This window comes from Notamacropus eugenii, chromosome 4 (assembly GCF_028372415.1).
Source record: "Notamacropus eugenii isolate mMacEug1 chromosome 4, mMacEug1.pri_v2, whole genome shotgun sequence".
NCBI classification, from domain to species: Eukaryota; Metazoa; Chordata; class Mammalia; order Diprotodontia; family Macropodidae; genus Notamacropus; species Notamacropus eugenii.
The window spans coordinates 25,563,781-25,589,156 of record NC_092875.1 but is presented as its reverse complement, the minus strand read 5'-3'; the positions used below and the strand labels follow the sequence as shown (position 1 = coordinate 25,589,156).

Below are 25,376 nucleotides of genomic sequence, written 5' to 3'. Positions count from 1 at the left end.
AAATGTAATGCCAGTGGCTCCATTGTCCATTAGTGCTAAGTAGTTGAGAGCCATCATAGGTCTTTGGCCCATAAATAGTCTTCAGGGCATCATAAAAGCACTTTGGATTGTTACTATTTTTGTTACTACTATTATTACTATAATATTACTATTTATTAGCGTAAAATAGAATTTCATCTGTTCTTACTGAGCTAAGAATCCTGCATCTCTCTAAGCTTTGCTGGCACTTTACTTCTGACAGAGTTAAATGCTGTCTTCATGGAGATGAATGAACTATCCTGCTGGTAAATCCTGTAGAGTTCTCATTTTTCATTTAGCAGCTTCTGAATTTCCCCAACATTTCTGTCAAACCAGTCTTGATGTTTGAGCATTCTGGCCCAGATAGGTGAATGTAATGTTGCACACCAAATCTCTGAAAGCTGCCCATTCCTTTTCTGCTCCACTTGCCAACTGTGTGTTGGTTCAGCTTTTCCTCCAAGTCAGCAAGAAACTGTTCTAGCTCCAAGAAGCTGTTGGCTGAGTCTTCTGTTGAACGTGAATGTTTAGTTTGGAGATACCTGTGGTTGGTCCAGCACTCTGCTCCAAACACCACCTTTGTTACTCTCACATCTCTTCTCCTTACCATGGCATAGTCTAAATGCTCCAAGGGTGTATCCACAAAGTTGTATTGCATTTAGGTAAGTGAAAACAGTATTTGTGTTGGTGATGAGGTCATGAGACAAACACATCTTCAACTGGAGAGTTAGGTATCCTAAACTCAACATTTGCAAAAGAAAGCTCACTGTCTTTCCCTGAAAACCTTTCCGTCTTCCCAACTTGCCCTGTTGAGTATGACCGTCACCCTAGTCAAGTCACCCAGGTTCTAATTTCAGTGCTTCCTAGCCTAACTCATACTTGCCTCACACATCTGTTCTGTGGTCAGACCTAGTCTTGTATCTTCATAACACCTTTCATGTTTCCTCCTAAATGGCCTCCTCAATTCAGGTCTCTCCCCACTCCCAATTGCCAGTCTGTCCTACAGAATAGGCCTAACCTTGGTACTGCCCCCACTCAATCAATTTCAAAAAATTACCCCCAGGATCTACTGGATCTACTAGTAGCAGTAGGAACAACAAATAACGGTGGTAGTAGTAGTAGTAGTAGTAGTAGTAGTAGTAGTAGTAGTAGCAACAGCAGCGGTAATTAATAACAATAATAGCTAGTATTTTTACAATTTTTAAGTGCCAGGCATTGTGTTGAGCACTTCATAAATTTTATCTCATCTGATCCTCACATGAACCCTGGGAGGTGGGTGCTATTACTGTTCCTACCTTACAGATGAGATAACTGAGGCGGAGAAAGAGATTAAGCGACCCTGTCCAGGGCCACATAACTAAGTATAAGGCAGAACTTGAACCCAAGTCTTCTCGACTCCAGATCCATCTAGCACTCCCCCCCTTGCGCTCCCCCAGACGCCTCCATAACAGAAACACAAAGGCCTGGATGAATTCTCTAGTCTAGTTCTTGTTTCTTAATCCTTTGGACAACCTTGACACATTTGTGGCCCCAGGAAAAGCAAACACCCAGGACAGGGCTGCCTCCAGGATAGATAGCTACTATGTTGTTGTCCAGTTGCTTTTCAGTCATATCCCCACTCTCTATGACCCCTTTTGGCAGTTTCTTAGTAAAGATCCTGGAAGAGTTTGCCATTTCCTTCTTCAGCTCATTTTACAGATCAGGAAACCAAGGCAAACAGGGTAAAATGACTTGCCTAAGGTCACAAAGCTAGTAAGTATTTGAGGGCACATTTGAACTCAGGAAGATGCAACTTCCTGACTCCAGATCTGGGCTCTATCCAATACACCACCAAGCTGCCCCTCATGCTTAGGTAGGTGAGTTATTTGCATCCTGTCCCCCAAAAGTGCCCATTCAAGCAGAGTCATATTAATCATTGACAGAATCAAGTAAAATCATAACAACGAACAAGGCTCTATATCTCTTCCCTCCTAAACCTTCCAAAGGAAACAAACCACTCACTCTGGTGGGTGGTGAAGATCATTTCCGAATCCAGCCTCTGAGGTCCTTAGCCCCAGAATCTGTCTGTGCTTCCCCTATCACAAGCAGAACAAGAATGACCAGAGAGATGTTTGTCCCTAGAACAATGCTCAGCTGCATCCATCACAGTGATGGGGCATTACTCCAAACAGTCAAGCCTTAGATCTGTGCAAAATACCTTCTTCACCACTATTCAAGAGGCCAGGGTTGGAACAGAACATTCTTTCTGCTGTTTTAGTGACTTTCAAAACAAAAACTCTAAAACTCAGCATTTCAGGTCTAGTTTTAATATGCAAGTTACGTCTGAATTGTCCTAACAGGAAACTAGAGTTGTAATTGTGGAAAAGGTGATGTTTGATTTTTTTGCAAAGGGAACTCAGTTCCAATAAAGTTACTTGGCACGGCACCAGAATTCAGAGTAGAATTCCACCTGCTTCTAAATTGCATCTCAAGTGTTATTTTCAGAAAGTTTTAGGATCACTACTAAAATTCAAGAGGTAGTATGGGGTACTGGGGGGAGATTGGATTAGGAGAACCAGGCTCTAATTCCAGTTTGGACTTTTCTTAGGAAAGTCAGTTCAGCACCCTGTTCCACAGAGAAAAATGAGGGACTAGAGATATTCAACTGACTTTATATTAAGTACAGTAGGAAGAGCACTGTATAATGAAGGCCTACTTCATCATATCTCAGTGGAATATAAAGGAGGGTGTGGTGGAGCAAAAAAGAGATCCAGACAAAGTGCTTGAGGAAATCCGTGAGAGCGAAGACAACTCAAAAGGGGTCAATTAAGCTGAGCGCTGAAGGAAGGGATTCTGAAAGGAGGCTATAAGGAAGGCCATTCCTGGGATAAGGGATGATATAATAACAGCAAGCATTTCAGAGTACTGTTGATCCCCTGTGAAGTAAATAACATCACCCCCATTTTACAGGTGAAGATACTGAGGCAAAGAGGTAAGTGATTCGCCTGGGATTACCCAGTTACTAAATGCCTCAGGCAGGATTTGCACTTTGGGCTTCCTGCCTCCAAAGCCAGTGACTTAATCACCAGGTCGGGGGGCTGCCTTTAACATCTATGAATGAGGAGAGGGAGAGGTTATTTCAAGTTCAGAGAGCATCTAAAAGTCCAAAGTGCCTGGATCACAGGTAAGGCCAGGAAGGTGGGCTGGTGCCTTACCAAGGCAGCCCTCAAACCCTTGTCTGGAGAGTTTACAGATTTTTGAGCCAGAGACCCTTGTGCCTTTGGAGGGTGGACTGGAGGAGGAGATAAACATAGTGACCACCGGCTCAATCAATGTTGGGCAAGTTTAACCCTAAATTTGGCCTCTACATCAAATAGTATTACTGGGAAAGAGAATAAAAGCCCTAATACAGGAAAACATCTCACAGAACCCCGACTGTGGATTTATAGGTATGCCTCAGACTTTACTCACACTAAAAATAAACCAAATGTGAAGGAGATGCCACTGTAGTAAGAGACTATGCCTGTAAATCAACTTTTAATTGCAGTATGTGCACTTCAACGTGAAGCTACCCGTTTTAATTGCCTTGATCTTTTGAGCTAATAGTAAGCTCTTGTCCAGGGCTGAGAGGCCTGGAGCCTGTTCCCGTTTAGAGGAATAAGTGACTCTAGCAATCAAGCAACATTTATTAAGCACCCTACTATGTACCACACCCTGTGCTACGAGCTGGGGAGACAGAAAAAGGCATACACAGCCCCCTGCCCTCACCTGGGGGAGACCGCAAACAAACAAATCTATACAAAGCGAGTTATATGCAAGATAAATATGGATGATTAACAGAGGGAAGGCCCTGGAATGAAAAGGAGTTGCGGAAGACTTCGTGTAGAAGGCAGGGTTTTAGTTGGGACTTAACAGAAGCCCAGGAGGTCAGCAGTCAGAGCAGAGGAGGGAGAGAATGGCCAGAGACAATGCCCGGAGCCAAGAGATGGAAGATCCAGCCAAAAAAAGGTTGAACTTGGAGCCCAGGACCTGGCTCCACACGCCTTCTCTCTGTGGGACCCAGGGGAGGTTCTTCCCCTGGATGATGAGGAGCTGGAGCAGGTGACTTCTGATGTACCTTCCTACTCTAGACCTACAACTTTGTCAATGGGATCCAGACCTGGAGGCTGACGTCTCAGACCAGCACCCCCACGGATCCCACCCACCCCATCCTCAGCACCAAATACCGTGGGATTAACTCAGTGCCACAATGACGACGGTCCTGCGTGAAGAAGGGAGGTCATTTCACCAAATCAACTGCTTCACATAACTGCTTCATCTGATTATTTATTGTTCCACAACAAAGTCCACTTCTTTCAGGGTGGATCCTGAATTATGCTTTGTATTCCTTTCCTTGTCAAGAATAAAAAAAGGTAATGAAGAAAAAGCCACACTTTTGGGTACCTAGAACCATAATAACTTAGGAGCATCTAAGTGCAATTTCCTGTGACAATATTTCTTTCTGGGATCTTGGTGGTCCCACAGAGAGCTCCCACCCTCTGATCTGATGGCTATCCACAACCACCACCACTAAAACCACAAGTTAGTGTTGAAAAATGCACCTTTTACAATAAAAAAGTAGAAACCAATTCAATTTCCTTTGTTGTTTTTTTTTTTACGAATATAAAGTTTCTTGTAAATATGTACAGTCTTTTGAGCTATTCCTGTAGGAGGAAGCATTTCACAAACGAGACACAAGATATACACTTTTTAGGACTTGAGAAGCCCATTTCTCATGGAGATCTAAATGAAATGCAAAGACTGAAAGACCAATTTCAGTGATGTTTCAGAATACTTGTGGACCAAGAGGCAAAACTTCAGCAAATTTTCATTCAAATCTTCTGCTCTCAGTGGGGAAAGTATAACAAAAAGGAAAAGAAAAGAAACAAAACCAAAAACTCTTTAACAACACAAAAACCACACCAGTCGAGACATCGCCAGAGGTCCAGATGATGATGAGTTTCCCAGAAATCTGAAACAAATGACTCCGAGAGAGGAGACAAACAGGGAGGACCAGAGGGCAAACTGGAGATTAAGCTACACTAGATACCTAAGAAGTGAGCAGCTAATTTTTGCTCTGATTGTAGTTGAAACCAACTCACAATTCACACCAGCTGGCCTTGACGGTCCTCACTGTGCCCTGATTGTTGGCAGAGGCTGATTCAAAGTCACAGCAGAGCAAGGGAAGCTAGGCTTGAGGCTGCCAGGAAGCCTGCCGGCTGCTGAAATGCTTCATTACCTAGGTTCTCGAAGGCCAGGGAGCTCACCCTCTTAATTAACAGACAAGGAGAAAACAGGACAAGACCACACTGCACCTAAGGAACACAGCATCAGTGTTGGGCTTCCTGGTCATGGGCCTGGCCTGAGAGAAAGGCCCTGAAAAGAGTCCCAGTTTCTAAGGAGTGGGCAGGTGGGCACACAAAGAGAGTCATGATTCAGGTTATTGAGAAGGGAAGCACAGAAGGGGACACACAGAGGGGGTCACATTCAAGTTTTCTAGGCGGTGATTTGCTGAAATCCTCTCATCAGAATAGTAAGGCTTGTAGCGTTTTTCCTAGTGCTACAGACTGCAGCTCAGTCATGACCAATAAATTGGCAAGTCATCCAAAGGTCTTCATTCGCTTGCTTATATGGGAATGACAATATGATACTTAGAGTAGCAACCAAGAGATGAGCCAGGCTGATGGTACAGCAGCATGCAGGGGGCCTGGACAGCGGCTCCTGGCCGCCCCGGGGATGCTGGGCTCAGAGCAAGTCTACCACATGCACATCTGGCCAGAGCCACATGAAAACAGGGCCGGTAGTCCCGAGATGAAGCTGCTCCAAGCTTCACGAGATCCTGGGCCTGGAGTCCTGCCCTTGAGGGGAGGCCCACGGACACAGGGACATTCTAAGCTGGGCGGAGGCAGAAGAGGCAATGAGTGGAGCATCAGGGCCAGGACAGAGGATGGCTGCCAACAGAAGGGAAGCAAACAGGATGGGGCTGTGGGTTCTACTCTACATTTTGGTTGTAAAGACCCAACGCTGCAGTAGAGCTAGAAGGGACAACTTCAATGGGAAGGTCACTTCTGTTCACATCTCTCAAGGATTCCATTGTCTTTTTTTTAAACTTATGAAGGTGTAGCTAATAAATCAGAGTACCAATCATGCCCACCAGGGTCCATATCCTCCTTGTCTTGGTACAAAAGTTTATGAAGAGCTTGAAAGAGTAGCAGTCGTACAAAGTGCAGGGATGACCCAGGAAGGGGTGGGGAAGAGACCTCAGCCAGCTGGCTGGTGCCCCTCCTGGCCTCGGCTGGGCCTTCTCCATTGTCTTTGTTAAGGAGCATTGGCTCAGAGGGGCCTAGAGCTCCCGGGAGGCTGCATTACCTGCTCAGAGCCCTGATATAGCTTGTCCTGCAGGTGAAGACGAGGAGTTGATCTTGTGTTTTGTTTGTTACTAGCCGAGAACTACACTGAAGACTGGTCCCAGACCTGACAACAAAGAAATGAAGACAGATCAAGTCAAGCTGTGCTTTTGTAACAATCATCTGAGGGTCGGTTATACAATTAGCAAGTGCTTCTGGAGGATGACTTTGTCTCTGAAGAGTTTGGCCAATTTTGCAGCCAAGCAGCATCAACCCTTCAATGAGTGGCATGAAGCATCTTAACTGTGTCACCTAGAACTCAACCAAAGTTGTGTTCTCTTTTCTGTTTAACTAATTTTAAAGGACAAATTCCCCCCACTCTTTGGGAGACCTTCTTCCCCTTCTTGCCACAGATGAGGGTCAATGGGAAAGCAATAAGGAAAGTGAAGAAAACACACTGGACAACTGAAACCATCTGCCTGGGCTCTAGTCCTACTAAGGGCGTCTGGCTGCCTGGCCTCGGTGGAGGACACACCCAGCCCTGTGATGTTACAGGTCCTGGGGTGACATGTACCCTCTGGGATACATTCAAGCACCTACCTAGACTCAAAGTCTTAGCAATACTACCTCTTTTGGGGACCTATTTCAACTAACAGAGAAGAGATCATAGGACTTGGGGCTGGAAAGAGCCTTAGGGGGTCGCTTAGCTCAATTCCCTCATTTTAAAGATGAAACTAAGCAGCCAATCAATCATTAACAAATGTACCTGGCCTCCATGGCCCCACATAACCCAGTATAGGAGCCACTCCTTAAACAGAGAACAAAGGCCAGCTGGATCCCAGAGTCTGCATCATGCTGAGTAGCCTCAGGTTCAAGCAGTGGTGCTGCACAGAAGTAAGGCCTTTCTTTCCAGCCTCCCTGCCTCTGAGGACTCCAACTGACCTTATTGACCTGGGACAGTGGCGTCCTCACGGCTCCAACAGGCAGTCGACCCCTGCTGCTTTCATCAAATAGTCTTCCGGGAGACCGCTCCCTCCTGGTGCTCAGCACACGTCCTGGAGACTTCTCCCTCTCCAGAGGTCGGCCAGGAGACTTATCCCTACGCAGTTCGGTTCTGCCTTCTCGGTAGCGGTGGGGTGTGCTTGGTTCTCGTGGGTGGCTGGGGCCTTCAGGGGGTGCTGGGCTGGAGGCCACACGTTTGGTGATGTGCTCATTGTAGGTGGGGGGGCCTCTCTTGTTAGGGCTGCTGACATTCAGAAACAAGGGACATGATGTCACATTCCCAGTTCCATTCAGGTCACCCTCTCACAAGCAACTGAACCAGTGCCATGAACAGAGATTGAAAGGCAGCCGATGACCAGCCCCTAGGGAGCTCCTGTCCTGCCAGGGCCTTCTAGACACACTGAAAGGCATCTTTTAGGAGACCAAAAGACACTCCCTCATGGGAAATCTGGGGAAAGCTCTTCAAAAGAAGAGCTGAAAGACCATAGGCAAGATTGCCCAAATCTGTAATTAGAGAAACACACATCAAGACAACTCACACCCAACAAACTGGCAAAAAGAAAACCAAGGACTGGAAGAGTCTTTTGGAGGGCCCCCTGCTATGCTGCTAGTGGGGCTCAGCAAGGGCCCAGTCCTTACAGGAGCCAGCTGGAATTGTGGCCCAGAAAACCTGCTGCCAGGCACCTACCTCTAGGAGGTAAATAATAGGAAAAAAAACAACCCTTTGTAATTAATTTTTAACAATTGTGTATTAGAAAAGAACAGAAAAAAATAGATGCTCATTGAGAATGGCTCACCAAACTGCATGTGCTGATTGTAACGGAATATGACTGTGCTGTAAAGTCACGGACGCATATATGAAAACAGAACGGTGCTGGATGGCTAATGGGAATTGATGGACAACAAAAAGGCAATGCCAGAAAGACAACATATACCCTGAGCACAGAAACACAGAACCAACGACATTGAGCACTGTGTCAAGAAAGTGACGGAGACTGGTCCAGAAGAAAGGAGAAAATGTACCAGTCTCCCTTCTCTTGTAGATCTCTCTCCCAAGACCTGAGAAAGGCTGAAAACCTGGACTGGTCAATCCGGCCAACTGGGCCATTATGGCCCACACTGAGCTTAATTTACCGCAATGCTCTGGAATAATAGACCTGCCTTGCTCTCTGAGTGAACTCCAAGTGCCCCTTCCTGTGACAACACTAGAAAGGCCAGGCAAAGCTGACCAGAGCATTCTTCTGTTAATGACTACCAAGAACAAGGCACCCTGACCAGACAATACCTTGAAGAATAGCATTTTTCTCATCTTAGTTTACAGGCATATACTGTATTATGTCATGTCAATGGTAAAGGAAACACAGATATCCTGGGTTGTCATTTCAATGGACACTTTGTCAGCTCTCTTATTGTATTTACAAGCTATTCAATTAAGAAAATTCCTTTCTCATACTATGGTTAAACATACATGGAGATCATAAATTGGAGTGACATAGACATCCTGAGTTGGGATTGTTCTAAAATGTATTTAAGGTTTCTCATTCTTTTATCAGACAGTCAGAATATTTCTTCTGGCTCCATGATCATGTATCTGCTAGCCTTAAGGGAATAAACAATATGAATTTATGTATCACCTGGCCTGTTTGCCTCTTTAAACCAAACTTTCAGGTCAACATTCTGCAGAGTGGGGATCGTGTGCATGTGGAATGTGGTAAATCCTGCCAGACTTGGCTGATGGGCTGGTTAGTCTTTCTGATCTGTTTTTTCTTCCCTTTTTTTATTCTCTGTTATATAAAGGATTATTCTCTGGAGAAAAGACTACGTTGGGAAATGTAAGTTATATAAAAACAGAAGGTATCAGTAACTTTTTTTAATTTTAAAAAAGAAAGACTCTTTGGCAAGTTGTGCCTGGCAGGCTAAAACTAGTGTGAAGTATTCCTCCTGCCCTTCCAAAATTTGAGCAGAGCAATAGGATTTCCACACCCCCAGGCCACAAAGAACTGACTGTGGAGCAAAAGCTAAATTCAAAGACATTTAAGACTTAACCAATTCAATTGACCAATAGAATTAGACAGAAGACATAAGCTTAGGTGACCAAGAGTTAACTCCAGGATAAGACCTGGGGGACCAAAAAAGTCTTTGCCAGCCTGCAGGATTCCATTCTCATTTGTACAGGTCCCTATGTATTACTCCTGCCTTGGGAAGGAATGCTGTTGAATGACTGAGTCCCACACCTCTGATTCCAGGTAACTAGTCCAGTATGCCTTCGGCTGACGTGAGCTGGATGCTTAAGAGTCTGCTGTAAAGCCAGAAGCTGTCTGTCTTCACTGCTGTACTGCTGCTGTGATGCACTATGTGATGTGTCTGCTGAAGGAGCTCTGACTCCTCAATGAGGAGCACTGTGTTTTCTTTTAGCAATGCCAACAGCAGGAACCACAAAACAGAAGGAAAGCTGGATTGTGATTCTGAATGCTTGATTTTTTTAAAGCAATTTAAGGAATTTAAGGAAATGGCTTTCCCTTTGCTTATAATGGTTCCTTAGATCCCAGATCTGTAGTAGTTAGTTCTCAGATGTCTTTTTGTCTCTAAAACTGTTGCTAGTGCCCTCTCTGAAAGTGAAGGACAGAGCAGAGGTTTGACTGATGTGATTCACTGCGAGGATTGTTGCCTTGGTCTATTCAACAGGGAGGTAAATGTCTGCACTCTCTGGGAGAAATGGGAAGTTATATATAAGAGTTTATTGGCTACTAATGGAGATAAAAGACAGGAGACGAGCACTCACACCGGAATGGCAAGTGTTTCCTTCACAACAGCTTATATAAACTAACATAACAGAAGACCATTCCTTAGGTCAACTTTCTTCCTTCACTTTGCCAGGAAGGAAGCCTGGTTTATGATGCATTTTCGCTAGGCAAGTTTCACTTACTATGCACAAATAGTCTAAATATATTTTTCCCTCTCTAGGACATATAGTTTTGATTAAAGTTCCATGTTTGAGAGAAATATTTCTTCAGCTACACAGCTAGGAGACGTTTCCAGCCCCATTATTCTTGAAACTAAAGATTAGTTTTTATTGAGATACTTCCTAGTGGTAAACCTTTGGCTGTCTAGCTTTCTACTGATTTATAAGCATTTAAGTCACAAACAGGTGAGTAGTAGTTTAATAAAAAGAAAGTAACCCTGAAATCTGGACTTCAGTTCTACCTCTACTTCACCTAAGATTTCCAGCTGATTCAGAGAAACAAACCCACCTAAATTTCAAAAAGTCTGCCCTTGTATAAGGGACACGTGTGTAAAACAACCCAGCCCAACACACCCAGTCACAGCGGCCAGCCCAAGAACGCCATACCTGCGGGAGGTAGAGGCCCCTCTGGGGTGTTCACCACCAGACTCCTTAACCAGGTTTCCTTTGCAGCAGATGACTCTTAATTTGTCCTGATAGGAAGACGCCAAGTAAATTGCTCCTGATGAAATTGCTGGTCCCAAATAACGAGGATTAGGAATTTCTAAATGAGCACGTGCAGGAGTTCTGAGGAATGGAAAGTTTCTGGTTACAATACTGCATTTTTATTTTACTTCAATAAACTTACTGTGTGTGTGTGTGCGTGTGCTCACGCTTCCACGTACAAATATGTAAAAGGTGTTTTCATAAAGACCTTGGGGGAGCACTTACCCCAAAGAAGAACGTGCCTGAATCTCAATCACTTCAAGAGAGTTGAAGTGTGTCACAAACAGATAGGGCTCTCTGTAGGCTGCGTCATCATCATGGGGAAGGGACAAAGACAAAGAAGTTGTATTAGTAGAGATTCAAATCCAACTTGGCTATAATGACTATCATGTCATCTTCTGACCCCCTTAAAAGAGAGTCAGGAGGAATGTGGCTTTATCCATTTTCCCTCATAGGTTTTACTTCCAGATCTAGACCCAACTATTTCTGAAGCACGTGATTAACATGACAGACAATGCAAAGAACTGGCTAAAAACACACATAGTGAAGAATCCATGGCAAATGTTTTTTTTTGCCTGGCATGAGAACTTCTCAAAGCTAGCATCACGACCCAGCTTGGCCACTGGATTTGATTCTGGGGGATTCCCGGTGACTTAGGAAGAAAAGCCATTTTCATTCACCCTGACCCCTCTACTATGACTAACAAGACCTGTTTCTTGCCTTCCATGGGCCCCACAAATACAGAGGCTGAGCCAGAGAAAGTTCCTGCCAGAATCCACTCCCAGTCACTGCCACCATCAACACTCCACCTACCAAAGGTCAAAGGCAGGCGGCTCCATCTCAGATCATCTGTGCGGCTTCGTCTTCCATAAGAGTCCACGAATACACCAAATTCTGCAAGAAGTCAACAACCCAGGGTTATCCACATGCAAGCGTGACTAAGAGGCTGGGAAGATGGAGACCACCAAGAAAAGCCAAACCAGAGAATAGCTGGATCTAACAGTGGGTGGACCAAAGAGCTCTTTAGGAATCAAGCCTCAAACAAGTTATAGAAGGGGCCTTCAGGCAGCAACCTCACTACGAGGAGGACAGGATTAACAGTCAGCTTGAAGACGAGAACCTGGGGAATGTGGTGTCATGTCTGGAAGGAATTTAGTTAAAACTCCTTGCTGTAAAGCTCTCCTATCCACCTGCCCTCAGGAGCCAAAGACATACTGAGGTTCATGAAACAATGGGCAGATCAGCCCCTGAAAGAGGACCAACCCCTGAAGGACTTACCATGGAAACAGAGCAGGTACTCTTCTCTCTGGCTCGCACTGTTCACCTGTACAATGGTGACCGGGAAACTGTTGGAGGAAGAAGCAAACACTGCAGGAGCTAAGGAGTGGTCGTTCTTGTCCAGAAACTCTGTGAAAGGGGGAGAAGAAAGTGGACAAGAGCATTATGCTAATGCCAGCTCTGAGCAAGTCTGCCAGTCAGAAATGACTGTCAGTCCTTAAAGCTGTGGAGAGGAGGCCAGGCTCACCCTCCAGCGTGTACTGCTTCATTTCAATTTCATAGAACTTGTTTGTCCCGATGATGATACTATAGTTAGTGAAATGTACACAGCTGCAGGGCTCCGAGGTTTCTATCTCCTGCAGAAGGACAGAAAAACAGCGAGACGTTAACAGAGGGTGAAGTGTGAACAGACGTTAGGACAGGCTTCCATCTTTTTCTCAGTCTTAGCCTGAAGCATTTCAAGTCATCTGACAACTTCCCCAGACCCAAAGACATGTCTGCATGTCCACCTCCCAGGTGCTTCTGCCTACACATGCTTACCCACTACTCTTCTGAACTCCAGACTAGGACAACAACACTGTTGACAGCAAGGTTGTCCCTGAAATTTGTGTTTCGAGATCACACAAAGCTTTCCTCAGAACAGAATAAGAGAAGCCCCTGACAATCACTCTTTACTTCAGGCCTACCCTGACTGCTTTTCTGTCCCAAGAATGAGCTAATTTCTAAGGCCAAGATAGAGGCCAGTGGGTAGAGCATCACAACACATTTGAAAACATGACCTCCCTGAGCAACTGGAATTCACTAGCTCAGGCCACGTATCTACTATGTGCAGAGTCAGTCCCTAGCTGCAAGAAAATGGACCAACTAAGCAGCAGCTGTTCTCAAATTTAGGAGTTTATCATGGTCTTGTCTAGATCCCGTCTAAAATTTCAACAGCAGTGCTCTGTGCTGGAGCAAACACACTCCCCCCCTCACATTCAGTGAGCCTTACAAATGTTTCCATCATTCCACAAGAGGAGAGTGAATATGGATGGTTTCAACCACTTTGACGGACATCAGAGTGGTAAGAAAGGCGGCATTCACTCTCTAGGGATCTGGGTTTTCTCTAACAGCACAACAGATGCCATGATCTCCTAAGTTAGGTTCACATATTAATTATTGTCTCCATTCTCCCTGGTGGCATATTTCAAAGGGGAGTCACAACTGTCTCTTCCAAATGGCTAAAAATAGCAACTACAAAAAGAAAGGGAGATCTTCAGAGACACCATCGAGGCCTGTCATGTTTCAAAAGAAACAGTCACCTTCCTGCTTTCCTAGGCCTACAACCATCCAAAGTTGGAGTGCTCTTCGATGTCTGCCTGTGCACCCAAGCTCCCACCCTAGAGGAGACAACCATGCCTGCCCTCTCTACCCGGGAGGTGCCTTGACGAGGTGAGATGTGAGACAGTCACCATGGAAAGTGACTTGGCTAAGTGCCTCCTCTCCAACCCACAAGAGTTGGGGTCATAAATCTCCAGAAACCAACAAGGTGGACAGGATGCTGGAGTAACACCTGGCCATCCCAGGGATGTTCCACTTACTTTCCTGATGCAGTACTTGCTGAGGTTTTCATTGTATCGGAGGATGACAACTTTACTAGGCATGGCGGCACAGATACAGAGGCCATTCTCAATCTGTAGGGAAAAAGGAAAAAGACCCACGTGCTAATCCTTGACCTCCCAGCACAGCATCAAAACCAGGAAAACACTGGTGATGGACAATACCCTCCCTGTCAAGGAGTCTGAAATGAATCATAATCAGTAAGAAATGTAAAGAAGTTGATGAACATTTATTGGAAAGTAAAAATCCTTTTTTTAGACCTTTATCATCAGAGTTATTGACTTAAGTTGCTGCTGCTATGATTCCAAATGAACAGCTATGTAACTTGCACAACCTTATCCACCTAGAAAGCGCTTTGTTTGCACAAAGGGAGCGCTTGGCCTTTCTCTGCATCTCTGGTATTTAGCATAATGCTTGCGGCAGTCCAGTGGCACAGTGGATAAACAGCTGGGCCCAGAGTCAGGAAGTTTGGTTATTGCTCAGACATCCAACTTTTTGTCACTCCATTTAGGGTTCTCTTGGCAGAGACACTGGAGTGGTTTGCCATTTCCTTCCCCAACTCACTGTACAGATGAGGAAACAGAGGCAAAAGGAATGAAGTGATTTGGTCACCCAGCTGGTAAGTGTCTGAGGCCAGATTTGAAGTCACAAAGATGAGTCTCTTCCTGACTCCAGGCCCAGCACTCTACCCACTGTGGCACTGAGCTGCCTAAGTCAGGAAGGTCTAAGTCTCAGACCCTTACTAGCTGTGTGATCCTGAGCATGTCACTTCACCTCTGTCTGCCTCAGCTTCCTCACCTGTAAAATGGGGATAATAATAGCATCTGCTTCAACAAGGTTGATGTGACAACCAAAGGAGACAGTACCTGCAAAGTGTTTAAGCACAGTGCCAGGCACATGGTGGGTGCTACATAAATGTCAGTTATTACGACGGAGTCAGCATTTAACAAGTGCTTATTCACTGACTGACCTGCTTGTACCAAACAAAAAAATCGACTGACTGTTCAAAACATCCTTCCACATAGTCCAGAAGGCTTTGCAGCAGAAATGTCCTAGCTCACAAAGTTTCCACAGGCCCAGAAGCAACTCTAACCTGACCTGGAATAGCCTCCCATCTTGGATCTGACAACCTATACCATACAAGCCCCAAGAAGGAAACCATCTTGGACCGATGCTGACCTTTCCCTTTGCTTTTCTCATGCTTACATACATTTACCCTAAATCCTTCCTAGGAAAATGACCCAGTGATATGCATCCATGGATCCTGATAACTCTAGAGCCTATAAGATAATTTAGAACCCTTACCATACAGAAGGGAAATGGGAAAGTGGAGCTTTCAGCCCTCAAGGGCTTGTTAAGAACAGTCAAGGAAGAATGAATAGTGTTACCTAGTTCTCCATCCTATTCTTTTTTAAAAAAGTTGGTTTGATCTAGCAATACCACAACTAAGCCTGTATCCCAAAAGATCATTAAAAAGGGGAAAAGGCCCTATGTGCAAGAAATTGGCAAGTGAGGGGATGTCCATCAACTGGGGACAAAGTTGTGGTATATGAATGTGACGGAATATTATTATTGTTCTACAAAAAATGACGAACAAGCAGATTTCATAAAAAACCTCGAAAGACTTACACGAAGAGATGCTAATGAGATGAGGAGAACTAGGAGAACCGTTGTACATAATAACAGCAACACTGTGTGAAGATCAACTATGAATGGCTTGGGTCTTCTCAGCAACACAGGGAACCAAGACATTCCAAAGGATTTATGATGGAAAATGCTTCCATCTCCAGAGAAAGAACTGATGGAGTCTGAATGCAGACTGAAGCAGATTAGTTTCACTTTTTTCCCCATGATTTTCTTCCTTTTAGTCTGTTTCTTCTTTCAAAACACAACTAGTATGGAAATATGTTTTATGCGACTGCACATATATATCCTATATCAAATTGTTTGCCATCTTAGGGAGGGGAGAGGTTGAGGAGAGGATAAAAATTTGGACCTCAAAATTTTTACAAAATAGCGTTAAAAACTGTCTTTACCTGTAATTAGAAAAAACAAAATACTATTTTTAAAAAATTGGAATTAATATAGTTAGCACTGCCTCAAGAGATTTTTGTATCTCAGAGTTTCAGACACAGTAGCTAGGTAGGGTTCAGAGCAAAATATCTCAAATTCTGCTGGAATTTGCAGGGAGGTGGCACTACATGGGGGTCAGCAGCAATTAAATGATAACTGTTTATGTGTTCCTGGACAAATTGATTAGCCTCTCGGTATCCCAGGCAAAACTACAATTTAGATTGCTGGGCCAAGCCTGCATTGATAGAAGGAGTTTCCTACGTCAACGAAATCACACGTTTGGCACGTATTTAAGCAGCAGACTACCTGTGTTAACAACCAGGCATTAATTTCCAATTCCCAGTGAGAGGTTAAAAGGTCCAATGAAAAGAATGCTGGATCTGAGTTCAAATACTTGCTACGATATTTACACAGTTCCATATGCATTATCTAATGGGACACTTATCAGCTTTGTGAACAAGGCTAAGACGATTGATGTCTCTGGGTCCCAGTTAGAAAAATAATATTTACCCAACACTGACTTTAAAGATCTGCTGTGAGGAAAGCAGTTGGTCACATTCAACCCAGCCAATATCATACGCATACTATCTCCCTGCACATATTTCGTGGGCACCAGGGTAGCACAGGGGATAGAATGCTGAACCTGGAGTCAGGACTCAACTTCCTGAATTCAAATTTGGCCTCAGACACTTACTAGCTATGTGACCCATGGCAAGTCTCTTAACCCCTGTCTGCCTCAGTTTCCTTATTTGTAGTATGAGCTGGAGAAGGAAATGGCAAACCATTCTAGTATCCTTGCCAAGAAAATCCCAAACGGAATCAGAGAGTCAGACAAGACTGAAAAATGACTAAACAACAACTCATATTTATGCTTCTGAAGGTCAAGAACTGTACATACACTTCTCAATTCAGTCATCCAAAATACAACGATTAAATGCCTAGGATGTACAAAATCCTATACAATCACTGGAGTAATAGGGTAAATAAAATACAGTGCCTGCCTTCATGGAATTCAGCATATAATAAAGGGAGATATAAGATGTAAACAGGTAAATATACATTAGAATTAAGTGCAAAATCCAAGTCAAGAAAGTGAATCTGGCTTAGAACTGCATTAGGAGAGGGACAGCATATGGGAATAAGGAAGTAATGGCCCTGCTGTGCTCTGCCCTGATCAAACTCCATGGGGGAGGGGGCTGCTGACCATGCTGAAGTGAGGGTCCGCGATGAAGAAGGGCCCTGAATGTCTGCCACATCAGGCCAACCAAAGGACCTGCAGGAAGAAACCTTGGAGCCGAGATGACTCAGGGGAAACCCAACAGAAAGGATTGCACGGAGGAGGAATCGGGCTCATCTGAGGTGGGGCTAATTTAGGCTGAAGGTAAAGGAACCCTTCCCGATAATGAGAACTAGCCCCGCGTGAAGGAAGCTGCCTTTCCCAGTACTTATTAGGGGGATGGGCTGGCCTCAGAGTGGGAAGGTCACAGAGCCTAATGCTTTCAAAGTCCCCAGTGGAGCAGTGCATTCACTCTATCAGGTACAAATTCTTTTAAAAAGGAATGTATGGGAAAAAGCATCTCAATAAACCCATGTGGTGGGTCACCTGCTCCCTTCAGCTGTTTGGTACCCACAAATGATTTTCTCTCAGGGTCAGGGCTGCACAAAGCACTACTAGAAACTCACCAGCGCTGGCAGCAGCTTAATTCAGCTGAACCGAGCACATCCAAGGTTCAGACTAAGATGTGGAACACAGCGACGCACATGTCGCTCTATGTTCTAGACTCAGTCATAGGTAGGGGGCTCTGGGGAGGCGCATCTGCACCTCCTGGCCAAGTTCCCTGGGCCCAAGATGTCCAAGAAGCTGCAGCTGCATGGGAAAGCCTACCTTGCCAGCCGCAAACAGGTGGCAGCCTTTGACAGCTTCAAAGACGCTTGGCGTGATGTCTGGCTGGGCAGGGAGGTGGGACTGTGCTAGGGACTGCTTGACTTTCTTCACATCCACAAGGCACAAGGCCCTCTCTTCTCCTAAAGGACAGAAAAACACAATTCCTCATCAGGCTCATGAGACCTTTCCAGAGACGTTCCTGGGGGTTCACTGTCTATTCACAAGGAAAAGCTCCACTGGGAACAGCTTGTGTTGGCTGAGTGTTTCATCAGCTCCTTCAACAGGTCTGTTAAGTGTCAAGGCTTTACCAGAAACTTCAGGCCTTTTAGGTTAGATTACAGGCTCTTCTATAGCTAGTTTACAAGAATCTACTTTCCCACTGTGGAAAAGAAGATCCAGGCCAGGAGAGCTCACCAAACCTCAGGGAAGGCGGGTGGAATGAGGAGGTCTGTCAAAGTTGTGCTTCCATCGAGGTCTTTACCCCTTTTTCCTAAGAGAAGCCAGTATGCACTGAGAGAAGGACTGCCAGGCCATCAGTTCCTGGACAAAGCTATTCTGTCACCAGTGCGAGGATGGTGCCCCTCCAGGACACAGTGATAAGGGGTAAATAATAACACTAGCATTCACCCAGCACTTGAAGGCTGGTGAAGTGCTTTACATAAGTTATCTGATCTGATCCTCCAAACAACCACGGAGGCAGAGGTTCTACTTATTCCCATTTTACAAAGGAGGAAACTGAGGCTGGATTTAAAATCAGATCTTTCTGATTCCAAGTCCAGTATGCAATGCCTGCTGTGCCACTGAGCCCTTGCAAGGAAAGAAAGTAAAGTGCCATTCTCCTGGCAGGAGACCTGCGATCATGAGGAGCTTCTCCAGGTCCTTGATGATGTGAATCTGGAAGACAGCACCCACCCCTGGGATGTGGGTCAGAGAATTCTTCAAGACATTTAGGGCATAAAGCCCTTCCTCGGCCCCGACCAGCACCACCTGCAAAGTCAGAAAAGTCCCAAAGAGCAAAGATGAGTCAAGGGCTGCATTTCCCAACAGGAGAGTGTGTTCTTGCCCAGCAAGATACCCCAGATACCTGGTCGCTGAAGGGCAGGGTGCAGTTGATGTCCAGGCGATCTTCCCCTTCCAGCTTCAACAGGGAGTTCCCAAGCAGTTTCTTTTAGTGCATGAAAGAGAAACAGATTATGTCAAATATACAGGATGCACCTGTCAGGTTGCTCACAGAGGCCTCAGACAGTTGAGAGCCAATAACAAAGGCTCAGAGATCATTCCAGGGTCCCCCTATCGATCTTGACGTGAGCCCAACAAGCAGACCCTGGGCATTATCACTTAACTGTTGTTCCCAGATGGCAATGCAGGAGCATCTGAGAGTTATCTGCCTGCCTGGCCACAGCCCCTAATTCAGGAGAGGAGATGCTACCTGCCAAGGGTGCACGAAGCACATGCAGGCTGCTGCAGCACGAGGCCCAAGACAGACTCTCACCAGCCTGTCATAATAGGATGGCACCATCAAAACAAGCAACTAACGACTCCCAGAGAAGACAAGCCAGCCAGTTGCCAGGAGGCTGGTATTTAGGGATTTCCAGCTCCCTGCTGTTTATGCTAAATGTCACAGAGTCCAGAAGCTGGACTGCACAGCTTTCATGGGGCTTCCTCTGCACCACCTGCACCTCGAACATCTCAGACCTGAGATAAGGACGAATGAGACCAGCATTCAGACAGGAAGCACCTCTCACCAACCAGGGAGTCCCTCCACAAACACTCTCAAGTTCTAAACAAAGCAGCAGACAGCCTCCAGCAGGCTCACACTGAACGTCATGGCCACCCAGAGCCCAAAAGTGGAGATAAGATGGGCTTTCCTTAAAGATCACTGGAAGCAACATTGTCACAATTTGAGCAGGCTGAATTCCTAACGCTGAGTCAAGGTACCAGAAAAACAGCCAGGACAGGGAGGTGCTAAGAGGTTGGGCATAAGTGCCCAGGTCATGTCACATGCAGTCCCACCAGAACCTTCTGGGCACAACCAGGCAGCGTGCCACTGCTCTTACAGGAAGCGATCCCAAGGGGGCAAGCCGGTCAGTATCACCACAGTCCTAAGTTACCCATTCAGCCCATTTCAAAAGGGAAAACCCAGCGTCCTAGTTATACTCACAGCATCGGCCTCTGCTTTTTCCCTAGAAACTCTCCCACCTGCGACAACTGACTCTAAGGCAGTGACCCAACGCTGCTTCTCCGGGAAACTGGGGGCAAGCAAGTAGAGTGTCCTCCCAGGCCAGCAAGTGGTGTGGGGGTGAGACTCCATCTTCATTATGTACGGCACATCTGGGAGGATAGCACAGAAAAAGCACACACTGAGCCTACAAGGGACTGTCCTCTGGGCTTCCAGAAACAAGGACAAAAGGGCCCAGAATGGGGCAACCCAGACAACAAAGGGGTCCTGGGGTTCCTCTGAACACAGCCAGGAGACGAGCTCCTCTCCTGCCCTCTCTGCTTACAAAGTCCTGCCGCTGCTTCCTCCCCTGTCCCTCCGGACTTCCAGCCTCCCCTCCCCACTGTCCCTCCTCCTCTCACTCCTTCCCTCATGCCCCTGCCTCCTTCTTTTCTTCACATTCCCTGTTCCTCCTCAGAGATGACACCATGCCCACTCTCACCTGTTTTGGCTGTATTTGCAAGTTCAGAGGCTCCCACAGCTCCATGAATGGAGACATCCCCATCAGGAAGGCACAGCTCAAATTCTTCCACTGGCCTCTGTCCAGCTTGGTGCAAGGAGGAAAGCAGAAAGAAAAAACAAAAAAGGGAAAGAGAACAAGGGGAGAGACAGGGCCACATGTAAAGAGGTGCAGGGGAAGTGAGTGCATGGACAGAGGGGGAGGGTGACAGAGGAGGAACAGCATGGGCTCACGTCCCTGGGGGGCAGTGAGTGTCCAAAGGGAGACTAACTACAGGGGTGAGGGTTGCTCTAATAGCCCCAACAAGCAGAAGGCCAAACTACGGAGGCCCAGGCCACATGAAGGGAAGCCCCTTTATGCTCAAGTTTACCTTCTCTGGCTTCACTATCATAGATGAGCACTTTAGATCCCTCCAGGACAATGTATTTCCTATCCCAGCCTTGTTGTCCTCGTTTATTATTTCTGGGAAAATAAAAAATTAAAAAGGGTGTTTCGACCTGCAAAAGTTCTGGCTTCGGAGAAAGAATCCTAGAAAGCCAGACTTGACTTGAGAATCTCAGGAATGGCAGCTGCCCAACGTGGGGGCTGATGGCGCGAGGAGCTCCTAGCCTCCTGAACTAACACCTGTCCAGGCTGAAAGAGACTCAGCGGTCTACCTTGGCACCTTCATCCATCCTTCCAGACGTAAATTAGTGCTTGGCTCCTTGAGCTGCAGTCCTGGGGAGTTCATTTTGTCCCGGCAGAAGGCTTCGGTGAAGTGTGTGGCGTATTCGGCGGGCAGACCACAGGTAGCTGGCAGGCACGTTGAACACTTGGGGTGGCACATTACCTGGCATTCTACAGAAGAGAGAAAAACCACATGAAAACATGCAGTCAAACCAGGCCTGCTCAGCTCTTAACCAGTCACAGCTTCAGGGCATCTCCAGGCCACCAGCTTAGCAGCATTTTTCTCATCTGAAGCCCCTCTTTTCCAGAGAACCTTGAATGTGCCTCGGTACCAATCACACGAGAGAAACCACAAAGCCACACTTTTAGAAGCAAGGTCACAAATGCCACCCAGACTAACTGCAAACACTGTGGTAAAAGAAAGATGTTGGCTTTGTGCCCCAATTTTAGTCAGAACCAACACATCTCCTGAAGACAAGTCTGCTCTGACAGGAGAGTAAGAAAAAAGTGAAAACCCATGGTCTTTGCCAAGATATCTGCACAAGGAATGGCAGTCATATACTAACGAAATACAGGAAACATATTTCTCTGACACAAAGGGAGAATAAATGTCTCTGTACAACTCCTGCTATCATGAAAAGCTTCTCTAGAGCCCTTGAAAAAGAGAGGAGAGAAAATAGACTTCTGTTAATTGAAAAGATAAAACTCAGTTAAATAATGTACATTTCTTAAAAATAAAAAATCAGTGCAGTGGGCAGAAAATGCAGAGAGCCACCACCAACCTCCAAGACTTGTTCTTACCAAGACATTTGGATGCCTGACGTCCAAAGTGCACGGTATCCAGACACACTGCACACTTTGTGGCTCTCATGTTCAGGCCCACATTGAATCGATGGGGGATATTGTGGTGCATCCGCTCTTTTAGACGCCGATTAAACTCTAGGAAGGAGGGGAGAAAAAACTAAAGTCCTAACAGAAGAGGTTTCTTAATGACTTTTCTAACACTACCTGCTCATCTGTATTTAAAATTAAAATCCATTTAGTCATTAAGTTTTTGGTTTCTATTAAGGAATTGCCTTAGGCCTCACTTACATGAGGTTTCTATTTCAAGGCTCTGTCACTTCATTCAACGATGCAGGTCACAATTCCTTAATGTTGAAGGAAATGGCAGTTTCCCTCCAAATGCCTGTAAGCTGACAAGGCACCTCGGTGCTTGCTCGTTTCCCAAAGCCTATCCCAAAACTCAAGTTCTTTCCAGATGGCCCACCACAGCCAGGAGGTAACCTTGATTCTCAGGGGCTGTACCACAGGAACACAGAGATCCTGGGCAGATGGTGGACCACATCTCTGCTGCCCAGAGAAGAGTCTCCATTTGGAAAGGCTTATAACCAGGTTGGTCATGCAGAGATGAATTATTTGTTCACAGCTGTAGCCCACAGCTGGAAAGATGAAGATGCCAAAGTGTGATGGCAATGAGGAGCAATAATCTGCTACTGGAAGGGTCCAGGCCAACACCCATGAGATCACAGGTTCTCCCTTTTCAAATTAATGTATATTAGTCATATTTATTTATAGATGAATTAAGTTAACTTTTGAGACCAAGAAAAACATACCCCCCAAGTTGAAACTTCAGCTTACCTTCTGGCGTGGAGGACTCTTTTCTCCGACTGGAAGGTGGAGCCAGCAAACTTATTGGGTTGGGCTGGTGCTCTGGGGACCTCACGATTGCAGACATGACAATCTGCTGCCGCGCAGTGGCTGGAGTGGACGGATGGGGATGATCTGAGGCTTTACGATGGGCAGCTGCAGACAGAGCGATAAAATGCCCATTAAGACATCAGAGAAGGAGGAAAAAGCACAGCCACAATCTGCTGGGTCTTCCTCAGGTTTGGTCTACAGAAAGCAGGATGCCCTTGGGGAGGGTCATTGGATGCAAGAGGCAGCTCCTGAGAACTGAGAATGTGTGGCCCAGACACAGGTCGTTCTGAATGGAAGTGGATTCAGACCCTCCACCTTTTTCAGAGACTGCCCGATGACGCTCCTACCTTCTTCACGAGCCGATCGCAGCTCACTCCGGGTTTTCTGCAGCGCCTCCTCCAGCTCTGCACAGCGAGCCTTCTCCTTCTCCAGGGCCGCCTTCAGCTCATTGTACTGCAGAGGAACCTGTGTGGGTAAAGCAGGGTCCTCTTTCCGTCGACTAAATAAGCCCTAGCAATGGAAACAGAGATAACTCCTAACTCCTAGAAATTGGTGCTTTAAACTAGCTAAAGGAAAGCTGCCAGGGCATGAGCACAGAAGCCAGCGGGCATACTCACTGTAAGTGTATTTAGGAACAATTGCATTTGAAGGGGGAAATGTTAGGATGAGTCACGGTCAGCTCTTCCCAGCTGGAAAAAATGGGGCTGTGGGAATTTTCAGCAAGAGGGTTAAAGATGCTTAGTTTCCCACCACCTCTTCATTGAACATTGCCAAGGTAGTAGAATCGTCTCCTGACAGTCTTTGTCCTCAAAAAATGCAAGTAGAGTATGAAGTCATGGACAGATTGTTCAGAAGTCAATCTCTCCTTTGTCTCTTATAATTCTAAATTATAAGCCAGAGTTGAGCATTTGGTAGGGGGAGGGAGACGAGACACTTGAACAACGTCAATGAGAATGCCAAGATGAGGGACTTCTTAAACGAGATGCACAGAAAGAAAAAACAATATTAACTTTACAAGAAAAAAGCTAACCTATAGATGAGCCAAACACAAGCACTCATGAAAAGAACACAGGCCCAGCTTAGCCACAGAACAGGCCTTTGCTAAAGCCATCTTAAATCAGAAGCACCAACAGACCCACACAGCCACATCATCTACAGGAAACTCCATTCTCTCAGGAGGAGGCTGGCTGCAGCTGAGCTGTTACTTGGGGACGCTGGCTTCCTAAGGAAACCTTGGGAAATGTTTTGGCTGCCTGGTAAATTCAATCCTCTGATCCTTGGTCTTCCAAACAGTCCCAGACTTTTCTTGTACCAGCCCAGCCATGACTACAGCAGAGCCGAAGCCCGATGCCCAAATACTAATGTCATTGAAGATAGTTGCAAATTCCTTGGAGATCTTTTTAGAGCTAAGGTCTACTGCCACTGTTCATGCATCTGGGGCTCAAAGTGTAGCACAAGAGCTAAATTATTTAGAAAACAGTGTACTGGGGTTATGAAAATATGTTTTTGCACATAAAATAAATATGTCCACACATAAAGTAACCCATACATTTTAATTTGCTTTTATATTTTAATGAATAGGAAGTAAGAGATACAGCAGTGTGGGAGAAAGGGCAGGAGGCCTGCATTTCTAGTCCCAGCATGGAGAAGTCACTCCTCCTTTCTGGAGCTCAGTATCTTCATCTGTCAAGAGAAGGGGTTGGATTCCTTAGGGTCTCTTCTAGCTCTAAACAACTTCTACGCTGACCCCTTCACTTTTCTCTAGCTGCCTTAAGAGTGACCCCTCTAGAGGAGCCACCTACAGGGAGGCCACTGAAATATTAAAGGTCATGGAGGTAAAATGGTTTAGCAGAAGGCCTGACTAACACATCTCAACTGGTAACGAGGTGAACTGTCTTCAATTTAGAGAGGAATGACTTCATTTTTTATTTATGTGCCTGGGCATAACTGTATTAAAATGGTGTCCCAGGAATCTGACTGGGGAGGTCTTGCTTTTCAAACCCTTTCACTCACCTTTTTCTTCTTAGCAGGTTGGTCCATCTTAGCCTGCAGAAAATCAATGAGCTTGGTTTGCTGGGAAATGGTACCTTCCATTTTCACTTTTTCATGAGAATAAAGGACCTAAAAGTCATAGTGAAAGGCAATTAAGCTTAGAAGTAGAAGCAGACCTGCTCAGCCTCCCTCCAGAATCATCTACAACTATGACAGAGGGATACCCACAAAGATTCCTTTCACATTTACAATGCTCTCTAAATCGGTGTACATTGGCCATTTAGGGACAGACGTATCAGCAGCAGAGAAAGTATTGTTTCAGCTCAGACCTGGCCAACCCATACCTGGATATTTTCTAGCTGATACTCCAGGTCACTCCTTTCTGTCTTCAGCAGGTCAGCTCGATCCAGAGCTTCTTGGAGTCCTTGAGTCAAACGGAAAATGTGACTCTTCTGCAAGTCCATCTGTTGCTGCAGTTTTGCTTGCTGGTGATAAGAAAACCACAACACAACTTGATAGAATATATAAAGCAACCAGGGATCCTCCTCCTTCTTTCCCATCACCCTTATTTTGGAGGCCCTCTTGCTCCCCGCCTCACCAATCCCTTCTTAAACTGATCTTTGTAATGAGTCATAAAACTCTCAAGAAGAGAATTCCCTCTACCCAGGAGGATCAAC

The 25,376-nt window shown here is 45.7% G+C and overlaps 1 protein-coding gene across 1 annotated transcript in view; it reads right to left on the bottom strand.

Moving 5' to 3' along the window:
* Positions 1 to 4,302: 4,302 nt before the first annotated feature.
* CIT (citron rho-interacting serine/threonine kinase) overlaps positions 4,303 to 25,376 on the bottom strand; it is a 159,050-nt gene continuing 137,976 nt past the window's right edge. Inside the window, exons 29-48 of the mRNA XM_072600295.1 lie at positions 25,044 to 25,184; positions 24,721 to 24,828; positions 23,055 to 23,217; positions 22,648 to 22,812; positions 21,811 to 21,948; positions 21,000 to 21,180; positions 20,714 to 20,805; positions 20,326 to 20,430; positions 19,827 to 19,996; positions 18,750 to 18,830; positions 18,517 to 18,652; positions 17,666 to 17,805; positions 13,689 to 13,781; positions 12,356 to 12,464; positions 12,109 to 12,237; positions 11,644 to 11,724; positions 11,056 to 11,134; positions 10,732 to 10,911; positions 7,323 to 7,626; positions 4,303 to 6,507 (exon numbers count right to left, since the gene is read on the bottom strand). Of these exons, the coding sequence (XP_072456396.1) occupies positions 6,484 to 6,507; positions 7,323 to 7,626; positions 10,732 to 10,911; positions 11,056 to 11,134; positions 11,644 to 11,724; positions 12,109 to 12,237; positions 12,356 to 12,464; positions 13,689 to 13,781; positions 17,666 to 17,805; positions 18,517 to 18,652; positions 18,750 to 18,830; positions 19,827 to 19,996; positions 20,326 to 20,430; positions 20,714 to 20,805; positions 21,000 to 21,180; positions 21,811 to 21,948; positions 22,648 to 22,812; positions 23,055 to 23,217; positions 24,721 to 24,828; positions 25,044 to 25,184 (2,619 nt within the window). The 3' untranslated portion in view covers positions 4,303 to 6,483. The remainder of the gene's footprint in view (positions 6,508 to 7,322; positions 7,627 to 10,731; positions 10,912 to 11,055; positions 11,135 to 11,643; positions 11,725 to 12,108; positions 12,238 to 12,355; positions 12,465 to 13,688; positions 13,782 to 17,665; positions 17,806 to 18,516; positions 18,653 to 18,749; positions 18,831 to 19,826; positions 19,997 to 20,325; positions 20,431 to 20,713; positions 20,806 to 20,999; positions 21,181 to 21,810; positions 21,949 to 22,647; positions 22,813 to 23,054; positions 23,218 to 24,720; positions 24,829 to 25,043; positions 25,185 to 25,376) is intronic.